The sequence below is a fragment of the Schistocerca cancellata genome, chromosome 6 (genome assembly GCF_023864275.1).
Source record: "Schistocerca cancellata isolate TAMUIC-IGC-003103 chromosome 6, iqSchCanc2.1, whole genome shotgun sequence".
NCBI classification, from domain to species: domain Eukaryota; kingdom Metazoa; phylum Arthropoda; class Insecta; order Orthoptera; family Acrididae; genus Schistocerca; species Schistocerca cancellata.
In genome coordinates this window covers 25,900,173-25,919,447 of record NC_064631.1, presented here as the reverse complement: position 1 = coordinate 25,919,447, position 19,275 = coordinate 25,900,173, and the positions used below count along the sequence as shown (strand labels likewise).

At 49.2% G+C, this 19,275-nt stretch overlaps 1 protein-coding gene across 1 annotated transcript in view; it reads right to left on the bottom strand.

Moving 5' to 3' along the window:
• Positions 1 to 19,275, bottom strand: part of LOC126191541 (growth arrest-specific protein 1-like) — a 73,896-nt gene that overhangs the window by 20,155 nt on the left and 34,466 nt on the right. Inside the window, exon 2 of the mRNA XM_049932446.1 lies at positions 6,750 to 6,989. Within this exon, the coding sequence (XP_049788403.1) occupies positions 6,750 to 6,989 (240 nt within the window). The remainder of the gene's footprint in view (positions 1 to 6,749; positions 6,990 to 19,275) is intronic.

Below are 19,275 nucleotides of genomic sequence, written 5' to 3'. Positions count from 1 at the left end.
TATGGATAATTTGTGCACTGTGAGTTACGCTGCTTCAAGATGTACACGGTATATCTCGTATAAGTGCAGACATTTTGCTTGATGACTGAGAACACTCTACTGAACGATATTGCATCAGTATTTACTTCATACCTATTAGGAGTAGTATGTGTTTAGTGCCTACAAGTACACGTGGAAAGAGTAATTCATTAATGCGTATTTTCATCATGTCAGGTGTCGAAGCGTGGACACGTGGATGCACAACAGTTGGTCTATACTGCAGGCATAGTCTATTTCGTGATGCAGTTATAACCATGTAGAAAACATCAGGTGGTACATTATGTGATGTTTTTGCTGCAAGACTATTTGACACAGAGAGAAAGCAACAGACACAGTGACGTGTAGACATAGTAAGGTACAACATATAAAATATCTGCATTTATGCCCATTTCACTCCGTATACAGAGTTTCTATCGTTAAAACTTGTCTTATCGTAATAAAGCTTTACGATAAGATTATTCCTCTTATTGACAGCATTATAAATTTTTTAATTTGGTCAAATAACACATGAAATATGAAATAACACATGAAATATGAAATACCGAATTTGTAGCCGCTGGAAGCTTTTAGATAGAAAGTCTGCAACTGTATCTTGTGATCGTTTTAGCCATTTATTAATATAGACAGGGAGTATTGGAGATGTAGGGGTGGAAGCAGATGGATAGATAGGGGGTATTGGAGATGAGATGAAAGCAGGTGGATAGGTAGGGCGTACTAGACATGTGCAGGTGGAAGCATGTAGATAGATAGGAGGTATTGCACATGTAGAGGTGCAAGCAAGGTGTTAGATAGGGGTACTGGAGATGTAGGGGTTATGAGGAGGTGGGAAAAAGGAAAAGAAAGGGAAGAAACCATTAATTTCAGTTACATAAGGACTTTATATGGAGTCAGCAGCAACGAGTAAAAAATGTGTGGTGGACCAGGATTCGAACCTATGATCACCTGCTTACTGCCGGCCCGGGTGGCCGAGCGGTTCTATGCTGGAAGCGCGCGACCGCTACGGTCGCAGGTTCGAATCCTGCCTCGTGCATGGATGTGTGTGATGTCCTTAGGTTAGTTAGGTTTAACTAGTTCTAAGTTCTAGGGGACTGATGACCTCAGAAGTTGAGTCCCTTAGTGCTCAGAGCCATTTGAACCATTTGAACCTGCTTACTAGGCAGGTGTGTTAACAACTGCGTTACCCAAACACAGTGTTTACCACAGTTGCACAGACTCCTTTACTGACGCACATCCCCACGTAGTGCCACCTATCTGAAGTCCCCATCCGCGTCCTCTTTGCTCGCTACTTTCAGATTCACGCAGAAGCGCGATCACAATTATCCATTTGCACTGAAGGTGATGCATTCATTGCCCATCGCGACAAGTCAGTTATATGAACGTGCAGAGGCTGTTCTTTTGTATTTGTGTCTGGTTAGTGCAGTGTTTAATGCAGCTGTTCCCAGTCTGGCATACATTCCACACATGATTCTACCTGCTTTCCACATATAAATGACCTAGTAGATAGTGTCGGAAGTTCCATGCGGCTTTTCGCGGATGATGCTGAAGTATACAGACAAGTTGCAGCATTAGAAAATTGCAGCGAAATGCAGAAACATCTGCAGCGGATAGGCTCTTGGTGCAGGGAGTGGCAACTGACCCTTAACATAGACGAATGTGATGTATTGCAAATACATAGAAAGAAGCATCCTTTATTTTATGATTATATGATAGCGGAACAAACACAGGTAGCAGTTACTTCTGTAAAATATCTGGGAGTATACGTACGGAACGATTTGAAGTGGAATGATCATATAAAATTAACTGTTGGTAAGGCGAATGCCAGATTGAGATTCATTGGGAGAGTCCTTAGAAAATGTAGTCCATCAAAAAAGGAGGTGGCTTACAAAACGCTCGTTCGACCTATACTTGAGCATTGTTCACCAGTGTGGGATCCGTACCAGGTCGGGTTGACAGAGGAGATAGAGAAGATACAAAGAAGAGCGGCGCGTTTCGTCACAGAGTTATTTGGTAATCGTAATAGCGTTAAGGAGATGTTTGGCAAACTCAAGTGGCAGACTCTGCAAGAGAGGCATTCTGCATCGCGGGGTAGCTTGCTGTCCAGGTTTCGAGAGGGTGCGTTTCTGGATGAGGTATCGAATGCATTACTTCCCCCTACTTATACCTCCCGAAGAGATCACGAATGTAAAATTAGAGAGATTCGAGTGCCCACGGAGACTATCCGGCAGTCGTTCTTCCCGCGAACCATACGCGACTGGAACAGGAAAGGGAGGTAATGACAGTGGCACGTAAAGTGCCCTCCGCCACACATCGTTGGGTGGCTTGTGGAGTATAAATGTATATGTAGATGAAAGTTCCAATGCAGTAGACATCAATGGTTCCTTTGCTTCCCTATCTCCCAACTCCACCTTCAGTTTTCATAATATGAACAACAGCTTTGGATTCCGTGTGGTGTCTGTTTTTTTAGACATGTATGAAGGAACAGACTACACACATTGGTTTAGATGTAGAAGTGGAAGTATATGTAAAGAGAGGAAGTATTGGTGATGTAAAGCTGGGAGCAGGTGCGTTAGATGGGGTTCTGGAGACATAAAGACGGAAGCAGGTGGACAGAGAGGGGGTATTCGAGATGTAGAGATAGAAGCAGGTGCACTGATAGGGGTACTGAAGGTGTAGAGACGGAAGCAGGTGGATAGGTAGAATGTAGAATGCACTGGAGCAGTGAAGATGGAAGCAGTTGGACAGATATGGGGTTCTGGGGGTGTAGAGATGGAAGCGGGTGGATAGATAGTGGGTACTGTATGTGTTGCGAGCAGTGGACTGATAAGGTAACAAAGATGTAGAATGGAAGTAGCTGCATAAACAGGGGTAGTTGGAGATTTAGGGACGGGAGCAGGTGGATAGATAGGGGTGTAGATATGGAAGAAGTTGAATAGGTAGGGTAGTGTGAAGATGTAAAACTGCAAGCAGATGGATAGACAGAGGGTATTGGAGATGTAGGGATGGAAGCAGGAAGGTAGGGGTTACTGAAGAGTTGGAAGCAGGTGGAAGAGGAGGACGGGGCAGGTGCGAGTGGCGCTGACTCACATGTAGGGATGGAAGCAGAAAGGTAGGGGATACTGAAGAGTTGGAAGCAGGTGGAAGAGGAGGACGGGGCAGGTACGAGTGGCGCTGACTCACATGTAGGGATGGAAGCAGGAAGGTAGGGGATACTGAAGAGTTGGAAGCAGGTGGAAGAGGAGGACGGGGCAGGTGCGAGTGGCGCTGACTCACATGTAGGGATGGAAGCAGGAAGGTAGGGGATACTGAAGAGTTGGAAGCAGGTGGAAGAGGAGGACGGGGCAGGTGCGAGTGGTGCTGACTCACATGTAGGGATGGAAGCAGGAAGGTAGGGGATACTGAAGAGTTGGAAGCAGGTGGAAGAGGAGGACGGGGCAGGTACGAGTGGCGCTGACTCACATGTAGGGATGGAAGCAGGAAGGTAGGGGATACTGAAGAGTTGGAAGCAGGTGGAAGAGGAGGACGGGGCAGGTGCGAGTGGTGCTGACTCACATGTAGGGATGGAAGCAGGAAGGTAGGGGTTACTGAAGAGTTGGAAGCAGGTGGAAGAGGAGGACGGGGCAGGTGCGAGTGGCGCTGACTCACATGTAGGGATGGAAGCAGGAAGGTAGGGGATACTGAAGAGTTGGAAGCAGGTGGAAGAGGAGGACGGGGCAGGTGCGAGTGGCGCTGACTCACATGTAGGGATGGAAGCAGGAAGGTAGGGGATACTGAAGAGTTGGAAGCAGGTGGAAGAGGAGGACGGGGCAGGTGCGAGTGGTGCTGACTCACATGTAGGGATGGAAGCAGGAAGGTAGGGGATACTGAAGAGTTGGAAGCAGGTGGAAGAGGAGGACGGGGCAGGTGCGAGTGGCGCTGACTCACATGTAGGGATGGAAGCAGGAAGGTAGGGGATACTGAAGAGTTGGAAGCAGGTGGAAGAGGAGGACGGGGCAGGTGCGAGTGGTGCTGACTCACATGTAGGGATGGAAGCAGGAAGGTAGGGGTTACTGAAGAGTTGGAAGCAGGTGGAAGAGGAGGACGGGGCAGGTACGAGTGGCGCTGACTCACATGTAGGGATGGAAGCAGGAAGGTAGGGGATACTGAAGAGTTGGAAGCAGGTGGAAGAGGAGGACGGGGCAGGTGCGAGTGGCGCTGACTCACATGTAGGGATGGAAGCAGGAAGGTAGGGGATACTGAAGAGTTGGAAGCAGGTGGAAGAGGAGGACGGGGCAGGTGCGAGTGGCGCTGACTCACATGTAGGGATGGAAGCAGAAAGGTAGGGGATACTGAAGAGTTGGAAGCAGGTGGAAGAGGAGGACGGGGCAGGTGCGAGTGGCGCTGACTCACATGTAGGGATGGAAGCAGGAAGGTAGGGGATACTGAAGAGTTGGAAGCAGGTGGAAGAGGAGGACGGGGCAGGTGCGAGTGGTGCTGACTCACATGTAGGGATGGAAGCAGGAAGGTAGGGGATACTGAAGAGTTGGAAGCAGGTGGAAGAGGAGGACGGGGCAGGTGCGAGTGGCGCTGACTCACATGTAGGGATGGAAGCAGGAAGGTAGGGGATACTGAAGAGTTGGAAGCAGGTGGAAGAGGAGGACGGGGCAGGTGCGAGTGGCGCTGACTCACATGTAGGGATGGAAGCAGGAAGGTAGGGGATACTGAAGAGTTGGAAGCAGGTGGAAGAAGAGGACGGGGCAGGTGCGAGTGGCGCTGACTCACATGTAGGGATGGAAGCAGGAAGGTAGGGGATACTGAAGAGTTGGAAGCAGGTGGAAGAGGAGGACGGGGCAGGTGCGAGTGGCGCTGACTCACATGTAGGGATGGAAGCAGGAAGGTAGGGGTTACTGAAGAGTTGGAAGCAGGTGGAAGAGGAGGACGGGACAGGTGCGAGTGGCGCTGACTCACATGTAGGGATGGAAGCAGGAAGGTAGGGGATACTGAAGAGTTGGAAGCAGGTGGAAGAGGAGGACGGGGCAGGTGCGAGTGGCGCTGACTCACATGTAGGGATGAAAGCACGAAGGTAGGGGATACTGAAGAGTTGGAAGCAGGTGGAAGAGGAGGACGGGACAGGTGCGAGTGGCGCTGACTCACATGTAGGGATGGAAGCAGAAAGGTAGGGGATACTGAAGAGTTGGAAGCAGGTGGAAGAGGAGGACGGGGCAGGTGCGAGTGGCGCTGACTCACATGTAGGGATGGAAGCAGGAAGGTAGGGGATACTGAAGAGTTGGAAGCAGGTGGAAGAGGAGGACGGAGCAGGTACGAGTGGCGCTGACTCACATGTAGGGATGGAAGCAGGAAGTTGGGGATACTGGAGAGTTGGAAGCAGGTGGAAGAGGAGGATGGGACAGGTGCGAGTGGCGCTGACTCACATGTAGGGATGGAAGCAGGAAGGTAGGGGTTACTGAAGAGTTGGAAGCAGGTGGAAGAGGAGGACGGGGCAGGTACGAGTGGCGCTGACTCACATGTAGGGATGGAAGCAGGAAGGTAGGGGATACTGGAGAGTTGGAAGCAGGTGGAAGAGGAGGACGGGACAGGTGCGAGTGGCGCTGACTCACATGTAGGGATGGAAGCAGGAAGGTAGGGGATACTGAAGAGTTGGAAGCAGGTGGAAGAGGAGGACGGGGCAGGTGCGAGTGGCGCTGACTCACGTGTAGGGATGGAAGCAGGAAGGTAGGGGTTACTGAAGAGTTGGAAGCAGGTGGAAGAGGAGGACGGGACAGGTGCGAGTGGCGCTGACTCACATGTAGGGATGGAAGCAGGAAGGTAGGGGATACTGAAGAGTTGGAAGCAGGTGGAAGAGGAGGACGGGGCAGGTACGAGTGGCGCTGACTCACATGTAGGGATGGAAGCAGGAAGATAGGGGTTACTGAAGAGTTGGAAGCAGGTGGAAGAGGAGGACGGGACAGGTGCGAGTGGCGCTGACTCACATGTAGGGATGGAAGCAGGAAGGTAGGGGATACTGAAGAGTTGGAAGCAGGTGGAAGAGGAGGATGGGGCAGGTGCGAGTGGCGCTGACTCACATGTAGGGATGGAAGCAGGAAGGTAGGGGTTACTGAAGAGTTGGAAGCAGGTGGAAGAGGAGGACGGGACAGGTGCGAGTGGCGCTGACTCACATGTAGGGATGGAAGCAGGAAGATAGGGGTTACTGAAGAGTTGGAAGCAGGTGGAAGAGGAGGACGGGACAGGTGCGAGTGGCGCTGACTCACATGTAGGGATGGAAGCAGGAAGGTAGGGGTTACTGAAGAGTTGGAAGCAGGTGGAAGAGGATGACAGGGCAGGTGCAAGTGGCGCTGACTCACATGTAGGGATGGAAGCAGGAAGGTAGGGGATACTGAAGAGTTGGAAGCAGGTGGAAGAGGAGGACGGGGCAGGTACGAGTGGCGCTGACTCACATGTAGGGATGGAAGCAGGAAGGTAGGGGATACTGGAGAGTTGGAAGCAGGTGGAAGAGGAGGACGGGGCAGGTACGAATGGCGCTGACTCACATGTAGGGATGGAAGCAGGAAGATAGGGGTTACTGAAGAGTTGGAAGCAGGTGGAAGAGGAGGACGGGGCAGGCGCGAGCGGCGCTGACTCACATGTAGGGATGGAAGCAGGAAGATAGGGGTTACTGAAGAGTTGGAAGCAGGTGGAAGAGGAGGACGGGGCAGGCGCGAGCGGCGGCGACTCACCTGCCGGCGCAGGATGGAGATGGAGTTGTTGCAGCGGTGCGAGCAGCGGCGGCCGGCGAACATGGCGCGGCAGTTGCGGTGGTAGAAGTCGAGCGCCGTGTAGCACAGTTGGTCGGCGTCGCAGACGGCCTGCGCGGCGCGGCAGCTGAGGCGCGAGGTTCGCGTCATGTTCTCCACCCAGGGCCGGCACACCTCCACGCGGCGCTTCGTCTCCCAGCACTCGTCGTCGCTGCACCGGCACTGCCCACACACACAGCACAACGCACGCGTTCAGTCTGGCGTCCCAGAACGGACCACAGGGGTTAAGGCGTCGCCTTCTAGGCTCTGAGATGGCAGCGCACATGCCGGAAACACCGGTTTGTGTACAATTAATATCGATATAACAGTTTCTTGGCTCTGTGTAGTTATCTTAAAAGGATAATTGTGTAATTCAATCTTCTTCGAATGAAACAACAATTTTCCTGTTATCAGCCACCATATGCGTATTTCCAAGACGCGTTTCACAAGTTTAAATCTCCATCATCATGTGGACTTACTTGGCTCAGAATGGTGTGTATGTGTCGTGTTACGACTTCGGGGTAATATGTGTTCCTGTCTAGTAGATGAGGACAATAGCAAAACAGTAGTTAACAACATAAGAACCTTCAACATCGCAGCGCGTCAGCATTCGTTGGTTAATATATTAAAAAAAGTAAAAACCCGCCTCGATTGCGAAAAAAGCACCTAGTGTTAAGTGTTAACCCAGGTTTCGGCGTAGATAACAACACCTTCTTCAGGACAACAATGAAACTCCAAGTGCCTAAGAAAACCTTTGTCAATGATTAAAAGAACACCATAGCTATACATTTATAAACGAAAAAGAAAAGGAAACCACAAACAGTACATATGTACAAAGTCAAAACCACTACTTGACTAGCCGGCCGCAGTGGCCGTGCGGTTCTGAGCGCTACAGTCTGGAACCGAGCGACCGCTACGCTCGCAGGTTCGAATCCTTCCTCGGGCATGGATGTTTATGATGTCCTTAGGTTAGTTAGGTTTAATTAGTTCTAAGTTCTAGGCGACTGATGACCTCAGAAGTTAAGTCGCATAGTGCTCAGAGCCATTTGAACCATTTTAAACTACTTAACGTAATGGTGTACGCTCCAACTCACTCCTGAGTTTATTGCGGGTCATGGCCCATCAAACATAGGTCGCTGTGAGGTGGAGCGCACACCATTAAGTTTTGACTTTCTACATATGCACTGTTTGTGTTTTCCTTTTCTTTTTCGTTTATACTCGTAAATGCATACCCATGGTGTTCTTTTAATCATTGACAAAGGTCTTCTTAGGCACTTGGGGTTTTATTGTTGTTCTGAAGAATGTGTAGTTATGTACGCCGAAACCTGGGTTAACACTTGATACTAGCTGCTTTTTACCCAATCGAGGCGGGTTTTTAGTTTTTTACACTCCTGGAAATGGAAAAAAGAACACATTGACACCGGTGTGTCAGACCCACCATACTTGCTCCGGACACTGCGAGAGGGCTGTACAAGTAATGATCACACGCTGGGCACAGCGGACACACCAGGAACCGCGGTGTTGGCCGTCGAATGGCGCTAGCTGCGCAGCATTTGTGCACCGCCGCCGTCAGTGTCGGCCAGTTTGCCGTGGCATACGGAGCTCCATCGCAGTCTTTAACACTGGTAGCATGCCGCGACAGCGTGGACGTGAACCGTATGTGCAGTTGACGGACTTTGAGCGAGGTCGTATAGTGGGCATGCGGGAGGCCGGGTGGACGTACCGCCGAATTGCTCAACACGTGGGGCGTGAGGTCTCCACAGTACATCGATGTTGTCGCCAGTGGTCGGCGGAAGGTGCACGTGCCCGTCGACCTGGGACCGGACCGCAGCGACGCACGGATGCACGCCAAGACCGTAGGATCCTACGCAGTGCCGTAGGGGACCGCACCGCCACTTCCCAGCAAATTAGGGACACTGTTGCTCCTGGGGTATCGGCGAGGACCATTCGCAACCGTCTCCATGAAGCTGGGCTACGGTCCCGCACACCGTTAGGCCGTCATCCGCTCACGCCCCAACATCGTGCAGCCCGCCTCCAGTGGTGTCGCGACAGGCGTGAATGGAGGGACGAATGGAGACGTGTCGTCTTCAGCGATGAGAGTCGCTTCTGCCTTGGTGCCAATGATGGTCGTATGCGTGTTTGGCGCCGTGCAGGTGAGCGCCACAATCAGGACTGCATACGACCGAGGCACACAGGGCCAACACCCGGCATCATGGTGTGGGGAGCGATCTCCTACACTGGCCGTACACCACTGGTGATCGTCGAGGGGACACTGAATAGTGCACGGTACATCCAAACCGTCATCGAACCCATCGTTCTACCATTCCTAGACCGGCATGGGAACTTGCTGTTCCAACAGGACAATGCACGTCCGCATGTATCCCGTGCCACCCAATGTGCTCTAGAAGGTGTAAGTCAACTACCCTGGCCTGCAAGATCTCCGGATCTGTCCCCCATTGAGCATGTTTGGGACTGGATGAAGCGTCGTCTCACGCGGTCTGCACGTCCAGCACGAACGCTGGTCCAACTGAGGCGCCAGGTGGAAATGGCATGGCAAGCCGTTCCACAGGACTACATCCAGCATCTCTACGATCGTCTCCATGGGAGAATAGCAGCCTGCATTGCTGCGAAAGGTGGATACGCACTGTACTAGTGCCGACATTGTGCATGCTCTGTTGCCTGTGTCTATGTGCCTGTGGTTCTGTCAGTGTGATCATGTGATGTATCTGACCCCAGGAATGTGTCAATAAAGTTTCCCCTTCCTGGGACAATGAATTCACGGTGTTCTTATTTCAATTTCCAGGAGTGTAGTATGTTAAGAACATGATTCAGAATATTGTGGAGGTCCAATGGTCACAGGCTCCAAAATGGAAATAGGCTGGGCATATCGCACGAAGAAATGCCTGAAGATCAACAAAGCCAGTACTAGAGTGGAACCCCAGAGAAATTCGAAGACCACAAGACAGACAATCCGACTATTGGCATAAAGAACTGAAAGAAAGTCGCAGGTTTATACTGGCAGAGGACAGCAGGAGCCAGAGCGAAATGGAAAATTCGAATCAAATTCTGTTTTTTAGCTTATAAATAGGCTGTGCTTTGCATAGCTTGAATTAGCTGAATCATAAATAAATAAATAAAGACATTCAAAATCTGACAGGGAGAAGAAACAGTCGATGTGTGGGTCGATCCGCTGGGTTTTGTGAGGTAGGCAAGTCAATCGGTCATTAAGAAACTATCCTGGAAACATGAAAATAACTAACAGCTGCTCGGGCAGCTGTACCTGTACACGCCATCCAAGCTCTGTTTGACTCGCTGCCCAGGCGTATCAAGCCCGTTATTACGGCCAGAGGTGGTTGTTCTGCGTACTGATTTCTCAGGATCGGTGGACCCAAATTGCGTGAAAATGTAATCACATGTCAGGTCTAGTATAATATATTTGTCCAATGAATACCCGTTTATCACCTGCATTTCTTCTTGGTGTAGCAATTTTAATGGCCAGTAGTGTAAATAAATTCGCCAGAAATAGTTACTCGCTCCCAGCCAGAGCCGGTTGCTGGCTCTCGTAAGACATGCCGTGTCACGTGCTCTGACGTACGGGCCACGGCCTGTCTTTCTCGGGGGCTTGATTCATTACGCCACACTACCGTCGGTAGTAGTTCCCCTTACTAAATTTTGCAGTGGAGTTCTTAGCAACTTGAGCAAGTTCAAACCAGCTCTGAAGAGCGCGATACGATCCAACTGCCGTGCGAAGAGTGCGGCAGCAGCGCCGTCTCAGTAAGTTTGTGGCATACCTAGTACGCGATTGAACTGTAAGGCTGACTTCTGCACTCGTACGGAACAAACTAATAACTTTTGTAACGCATTCTGAGTAGCTACTGTTGGTAACTACAGGAAACAGTAAGTTTTCAGGCAACTGGCAATTACCTCTTATAATATTATGTACGAAGATATCAAGTAAGTGGCAAGAGAGTCGTGTAATTTCTTAAAGTATTAGCTGTCATACCTAGCTCGAAATTAGCAGATGACATCTCTTTCTACGAAGGAATATCTACATTTCGCTGCCGGTGGACACTCCTGAAGTAATTAGCACGATTACATCGTCGCTGCATTCGAGAGGAAACGACAGCGGTCGCTAGCCCACAGTACCCATCCCTTTTCGTTAAACGTTGCTGCTGAGCAGCTGCTTCTAATGATATTAACTCTCCTGCGACGACGGCAAGCGAAACGGTTTCCGGTTACCGACAGGCTTCCTCTCGTCCTCATGAGCCGATCCTCCGCTCGTAGAAACCAGTCCCGAGCGGTCTTCTCATAACCTTTGCTTAATTAGCTGTCATCATTTGCGCACAAAATAAACCGCCGCTGATGGGAGTTTAATTTAACAGTCGTGTTCTCATCGAATACTAACTTCAGCCTAACATTCGTTATAAAGATTACCCGTTGCGGCGGCTGCGAGATGCAGGCAGAGGTCAACACATCCTCCGGCGTACAAGACGTGCTACCAGCCTCCACAGCTGTGCGGCGGGCGCGCGTGTCACTGCGAGTAGGGGACCGAATTTCGATTCCTGGTACCAGCGGCGCTGTTGCAGGTAGTGTGACGACTGGAATGGGGGCACCCAGCCTCTTGTGGACAACTGGGGTTCTACCTAGGGAGGCAGGAGCAGCTCCTGTGTCGCAACGCTGCGTTAACGACCGGAAAAGTTATGTGCTGAATATAAACCTATCCAGGGCTGTGGCGCAACTATATCTAATGCAGAAGAGGAGGCGGTGCACGGCCGGCATACCAAGGTCCTACGTGGACTGTATCGCCAACAGAATTGGCCTCGTGAGGCGAGTTGTTACATTGTGCATGCCACACCGCGGTTGTTTGGCTGTACAGACGGAAAACCGTGAAACGTATTCACAGTTGCGAACACGGACAGCCATCAGCTGTATAATGAAATAACGACAATGAAAATGTGTGCCAGACCGGGATTCGAACACCGGCTTTGCACTTATCGCATGCGGTCGCCTTACCATCAGGCTAATTGAGCACGACTCAAAGCTGGACCCAAACTTCCATATGTCGTTAACCAAGTGTCTACAGCATGCGTTCCAAATCCATTATGTATATTCCCGTACATGGGAGACATGCTTGCATGTCCAAAGGAATCCTGCATCGTACTTCTGAACAACACAGGCAGTGCAATATCGTATATATCCGCCGATACTGGGCAAGTGTCCTTCAATTAAAATTTCCCTGTTCGGCACAACCTCTCATTTTCGTCTTTTCATTATACAGCTGATGGCTATCCATATTCACAACTGCGAATATATTTAATGTATTTCGTAACGGCTGTATTGCTCGCATGCATGTCCGAACTAACATTACGTCTTACTTCTGAACACCACAGGCACTGCAATACCGTAAATATAAAAGTTTTTAGAAACGAGACATACTCACCCAGCATCTAAGCCATCAATACGGAATAACGATGAGAAATCAGAAGGAGCGATATATTTTACTCGATAAAAAGATTCTAAAGCTAAGATCATCAACATTTCTTTATTTACAGACAGCTGGCTTCGACAGACTTGGCTGTCATCTTAAGGTCTTATTAGGTACTTTATACACCGTTTAATGTAGATCTTCAAAGATAGAACATGTCCAGCTAAAGTAAACAGATATAGTACTGTGTATTTTATTGTTCACTGCGTTTTTTATGAGGTAGCGACCATCTGCTAAATGTTATATATATGGACATGGGCATGTGCAAAAGATGCTTTTCGTTTTTAAATGTTTTATTTATGACATACTTTTATATAATGTGCTACATTTTATCTGGATGACCCCACGCTGGTTTTTGTGATTTTGGCTTGAAGCATGCGGTACCCACAAACCCGATTTTTGAAATTTCTCCATTGCATGCAAATGCCGCACGGTGGTGGAATGATCACAGTTCATCAAATTTGGCAGTCCTCGAGTACTCTGACGTGGATCACTGTGGATTCGTGCGTTTAAAGGATATTCGTAAAACCCCAAAGGTCTTCCTGAACGCGGAGAGTCACTAATATCAAAACGGTCCTCTTTAAAAGGAGGCAACCATTTTCTTGCCGTGCTGTGTCGAATGCCATTAGCTCCATACAAGACGCAAAATTTTCTGCCTGCCTCCGCCGCTAATACCCCTCTGTGGAACTCAAACACAGGAACATGTCGGACTCGCACTTGGGAGGACGACGGTTCAATCCCGCGTCCGGCCATCCTGATATAGGTTTCCGTGATTTCCCTAAATCTCTCCACAGAAATGCCGGAATGGTTCCTTCAAAAGGGCACGGCCGACTTCCCTCCCCGTCCTTCCCTAATTCGATGAAACCGATGACCTCACTGTTTGGTCTCTTCTCCCATGCAACGCAAATCAACCCAAGAACATGTCGAAAATGTTCCGATTTCTCCACTTGGCACTCCATTTTCTGGCGTCCACAGCTCCACTGAGTATCTCCAAATGACGAAATGACAATATGTAAACTCAAATAGTAGTAATGAACTACGAATAGAAAATCACAATCGATAATTAGACCGCCGGCCGGTGTGGCCGAGTGGTTCTAGGCTCTTCAGTCTGGAACCGTGCGACTGCTACGGTCGCAGGTTCGAATCCTGCCTCGAGTATGGATGTGTGTGATGTCCTTAGATTAGTTAGGTTTAAGTAGTTCTAAGTGTAGGGGACTGATGACCTCAGATGCTAAGTCCCATAGTGCTCAGAGCCATTTTTGATAATTAGACCCATAGCAACCGGAATACCAGCATGCAAAACAAAAAAATCTACGAACTTACTCCTCAACATAATGGTCTGATGTGGTTGCCGTCACTGCGCGAAGAGCTCAACATTACTTCGCTATGTCTATTTTCGATTACAAACAGACGAGATGCATATCGGTCAACTCTATAACAGTAAAACTATTCGTAGTACTGTTGTGTATCACTGTTGACGACGAGCTAACACCGCCTGAAAAAAAAAAAAAACCAAGACAGAATCGAACATTACTGAATGCAATCTTCAGGGCGACGAGTAAAGTGGGCGTTACTTTTGTTGACAGCCATTCCCGCAATTGAGTGGAGCAAATGTGTTTCCAAACAAGACACACAGCAGTGTCGACATTTGCACTGCTGGGCACATATTTCCGGTGTAGTACAGACACAGAGACAGACAGAGGTAAGAATTTAATCCAAGTGCGGTTGTTCTGGAAGGAGCCACCGGAAGCAAACCACGGCTCCTTTATACCACAACGCTCAGAAAATATCTCCTCATTTTGCTCAGGTGTTTTTCACTGTTTCATTTGAAGTTAATTTCACCCGCCCTTTGCCGCCCTAAAATCTTCCCGCCCTAGGCGGCCGCCTAGTCTTGCCTAACGGTAGAAACGGCGCTTAGCATGGCGGCCACTGCTGTGGCTTCACTTGACGGGGCAAAACAGAGGCGAGCCGACTGTGGTGCGGCCAACGACTACACTGGACACAGCAGTGGCATCGCGTCATCTTTCGAGACAAGTTGCGGTTCTGCAGCGTAACAACGAACCTATTTGTTTGTATCAATCAGCCAGAACATTGTGACCATCTACGTAACAGCTGATTAGTCCAGCTTTGGCACGGATAACAGCGGCGACGCATCGTGGCATGGAAGCAATGAGGCTTTGGTAGTTCGCTGGAGGGAGTTGGCACCACATCTGCACACGCAAGTCACCTAATTCCCTTAAATTCCGGCGAAGGTGATAAGCTCCGGCGCCACGTTCAATCACATACCAGATTTGTTCTATTGGGTTTAGATCTGGTGAGTCGGGGGGAGGGGGGGGGGGGAGTGAGTTGGGGGCCAGCACTTCAACTCGAACTCGCCGCATTGACAGCATGACGGATGCTGCAGTGCGGGTTGTATACGTCGCAGAATGCTGCAACATCGTAGGTATGTTCATTAATCGGGCGGAGTGTACTGAAAAAAAATACAGGTACCACTTTCTCCCACCAGATGAAAATGTGGCGCTGTACGCAGCCCATAATGCGAGTTGTTTCCTGTTTGACGCTAGTGCGCTGATTGTCGTTTCTCGACGGGTGTTGATATCTTTTGTGAAGTAACTGTCGGTGGAAAGGGTTAAGAAGGTTGAAGTTTCCCAACGAAACGCAATGGCTGTTGACAAGAAAGACCGTGTACCGCTGGTAAAGTTGTTTTATCAGAATGGGCAGCGGAGGCAGCGCCGCATCGTGGAAATGTCGCCAACAGAAACAGCTGCAAACAGGTCACATATCAACAAACGAACTGAAGAATACGATCAAGTATTTGTGGCCATTCTCATGACAGTTGTTGATGAAATTGCTGTCGCTATAGCCAACTGTGCCGCAAATGGGTCCAGTTCTGCAGCCAGTGCTCCAGCTGTGTCGCGGGATTTATCCCTCCCCTGGTCAACAGTTCAAAAGATTTTGCGTTGATTTCACTCTGGCATCCCGACAAGTTTCATGTGCACCAAACGAAGCCTCAAGATAGGCTATAACGCCGTCAATTTGCCCTTCGTTTTTTGGTACGCACTGAAACGGATGACATGTGGCCGAGCAATATTCTTTGGACGGATGAGGAACATTTTGCTCTGCATGGTGCCGCGAATGTACAGAACTGTCGCACACGGGGTTCTACTCCGCCACATGTGCTGGAACATCCGCACTTAGCTTATGTGACTGTGTGGTGTGGTATCACGAGCTCCGTCGTTCTCGGCCCGTTTTTCTTCGAGAGGTGTACAGTGCCATCTGCTCGTCGTGAGGACCTCACTATGCAACACCTGATACCAGCTTTGCAAGAACGCAATTGTATCACCACCACTATTTTCGTGCAAGATGGGGCGACGCCACAGGTCACTTGCCAGCTACAAGATTTGCTTCGAGAAGTCATCAACCCTAGGCAGTTGCAAGACGCGCAGCCTTTAAGATATCACTACCTAAATCCATGTGGCTTCTGTTTGTGGGGATATCTCTGTCAAGACGTATCGGGACTTTTCCTGATCCGAAGGATAGTGTGCAACGACATATGCTGCGAGCAACTGCAGCATGTTATAGAGTCTGGAGACCACATTGAACATCCAGAATGAAATTTTCACTCTACAGCGGAGTGTGCGCTGATGTAAAACTTCCTTGCAGATAAAACTGCGTGCCAAACCGAGACTCGAATTCGGGACCTTTGCCTTTCGTGGCAAAGTGCTCTACCAACTGAGCTACCCAAGCACGACTCACGACCCATTCTCAGAGCTTTAATTCTTACAGGACCTGATCTCCTACCTTCCAAACTTCACAGAAGCTCTCCTGCAGAACTTGCACAACTAGCAGTCGTGAAAGAAAGGATATTGCGGAGACGTGGCTTAGCCACATCCTGGAGGATGTTTCCAGAATGAAGTTTGGAAGGTAGGAGACGAGGTACTGGCGGAATTAAAGCTGAGAGGACAGGTCGTGAGACATGCTTGGGTAGCTCAGTTGGTAGAGCATTTGCCCGCGAAAGGCGAGTGTCGGTCCGGCAGACAGTTTTAATCTGCCAGGAAATTTCAGATTGAACATATTTTATGTTGTGACCATGTCGTAATAAACGTAGCAAAACCACGGTTATCATGTTTGAAAGTTCTTCCCCGTTCCCTGTCCTCACACCACATTTCGACAGCTAACAGAGCCATATTTTCACCTGATGGCATAAACTGGAAGTATTATAATGGACGTACCTACATCTACATCTGCATCTACATGATTACTCTGCAATTCACATTTAAGTGTTTGGCAGAGGGTTCATCGAACCAGAATCATACTATCTCTCTACCATTCCACTCCCGAACAGCGCGTGGGAAAAACGAACACCTAAACCTTTCTGTTCGAGCTCTGATTTCTCTTATTTTATTTTGATAATCATTCCTACCTATGTAGGTTGGGCTCAACAAAATAGTTTCGCATTCGGAAGAGAAAGTTGGTGACTGAAATTTCGTAAATAGATCTCGCCGCGACGAAAAACGTCTTTGCTTTAATGACTTCCATCCCAACTCGCGTATCATATCTGCCACACTCTCTCCCCTATTACGCGATAATACAAAACGAGCTGCCCTTTTTTTGCACCCTTTCGATGTCCTCGGTCAATCCCACCTGGTAACGATCCTACACCGCGCAGCAATATTCTAACAGAGGACGAACGAGTGTAGTGTAAGCTGTCTCTTTAGTGGACTTGTTGCATCTTCTAAGTGTCCTGCCAATGAAACGCCACCTTTGGCTCGCCTTCCCCACAATATTGTCTATGTGGTCTTTCCAACTGAAATTGTTCGTAATTTTTACACCCAGGTACTTAGTTGAATTGACAGCCTTGAGAATTGTACTATTTATCGAGTAATCGAATTCCAACGGATTTCTTTTGGAACTCATGTGGATCACCTCACACTTTTCGTTATTTAGCGTCAACTGCCACCTGCCACACCATACAGCAATCTTTTCTAAATCGCTTTGCAACTGATACTGGTCTTCGGATGACCTTACTAGACGGTAAATTACAGCATCATCTGCGAACAACCTAAGAGAACTGCTCAGATTGTCAGCCAGGTCATTTATATAGATCAGGAACAGCAGAGGTTCCAGGACGCTTCCCTGGGGAACACCTGATATCACTTCAGTTTTACTCGATGATTTGCCGTCTATTACTACGAACTGCGACCTTCCTGACAGGAAATCACGAATCCAGTCGCACAACTAAGACGATACCCCACTGGCCCGCTGCTTGATTAGAAGTCGCTTGTGAGGAACGGTGTCAAAAGCTTTCCGGAAATCTAGAAATACGGAACCAACTTGACATCCCCTGTCGATAGCGGCCATTACTTCGTGCGAATAAAGAGCTAGCTGCGTTGCACAAGAACGATGTTTCCCGAAACCATGCTGATTACGTATCAATAGATCGTTCCCCTCGAGGTGATTCATTATGTTTGAATACAGTATATGCTTCAAAACCCTACTGCAAACCGACGTCAATGATATAGGTCTGTAGTTCGATGGATTACTCCTACTACCCTTCTTAAACACTGGTGCGACCTGCGCAATTGTCCAATCTGTAGGTACAGACCTATCGGTGAGCGAGAGGTTGTATATGATTGCTAAGTAGGGAGCTATTGTATCAGCGTAATCTGAAAGGAACCTAATCGGTATACAATCTGGACCTGAAGAGTTGCCCGTATCAACCGATTTGAGTTGCTTCGCAACCCCTAAGGTATCTACTTCTAAGAAACTCATGCTAGCAGCTGTTCGTGTTTCAAATTCTGGAATATTCCATTCGTCTTCCCTGGTGAAGGAATTTCGGAAAACTGCGTTCAATAACTCCGCTTTAGCTGCACAGTCGTCGGTAACAGTACCATCGACACTGCGCAGCGAAGGTATTGACTGCGTCTTGCCGCTTGTGTACTTTACATACGACCAGAATTTCTTCGGATTTTCTACCAAATTTCGAGACAATGTTCCGTTGTGGAACCTATTAAAGGCATCTCGCATTGAAGTCCGTGCCAAATTTCGCCCGTCTGTAAATTTTAGCCAATCTTCGGGATTTCGCGTTCTTCTGAACTTTGCATGCTTTTTCCGTTGCCTCTGCAACAGCGTTCGGAGCTGTTTTGTGTACCATGGGGGATCAGTTCCATCTCTTACCAATTTATGAGGTATGAATCAATTGCTGTTGCTACTATATCTTTGAATTTGAGCCACATCTCGTCTACATTTGCACAATCAGTTCGGAAGGAATGGAGATTGTCTCTTAGGAAGGCTTCTAGTGACACTTTACCCTCTTTTGTAAATAAAATTATTTTGTGTTTGTTTCTGGTGGATTTGGAAGAAACGGTATTGAGCCTAGCTACAACGACCTTGTGATCACTAATCCCTGTATCAGTCATGATGCTCTCTATTAGCTCTGGGTGTGTTCAGCACCCTGCGATGTATACAGCCCGCGCTGCAGCACTCGCAACACCGTCAGCTTAATAATAACCACCCGCGTACCTCTGCCCGACCACCTACAACGATACGCCGCGTGTTCTGTGTCCTGCGTGCTGCGCCAGAGGCTGTCTGTGTAGTGCTGTATGCGGTGAAGAGCAGCGGCTGATTGTGCTGTGGTGGGCGGCGGCTGTGGCCAGCACGCCCTGATTTACGGTGAGGCGGCAGTCGGCTGCCGACCGCGCGGCGCTCGCACAGTATATACGTCGCGTCCGGACAGCGCCTGCGGCTTGTCCCTGCCAGAGAAATGGCGGCGTCCCCGCCGTACGCCGACGGGTCTTAAACCTCCGCTCTGGTAAGAGCGCCGGAGACAGCTACTGCTGGCAGCGCAGTTCCGAGCACCTGCTCCTCACAGCCGCGACTGCATGTAGAGGAGGTCAGCACGTGCATCAGGATAGTTCGTTGCTCGAGAACTTGGCGGCTTCTCGGGAAGTGGCCTAGCGAGAAACTCCAGTACTGGCGCTCGAG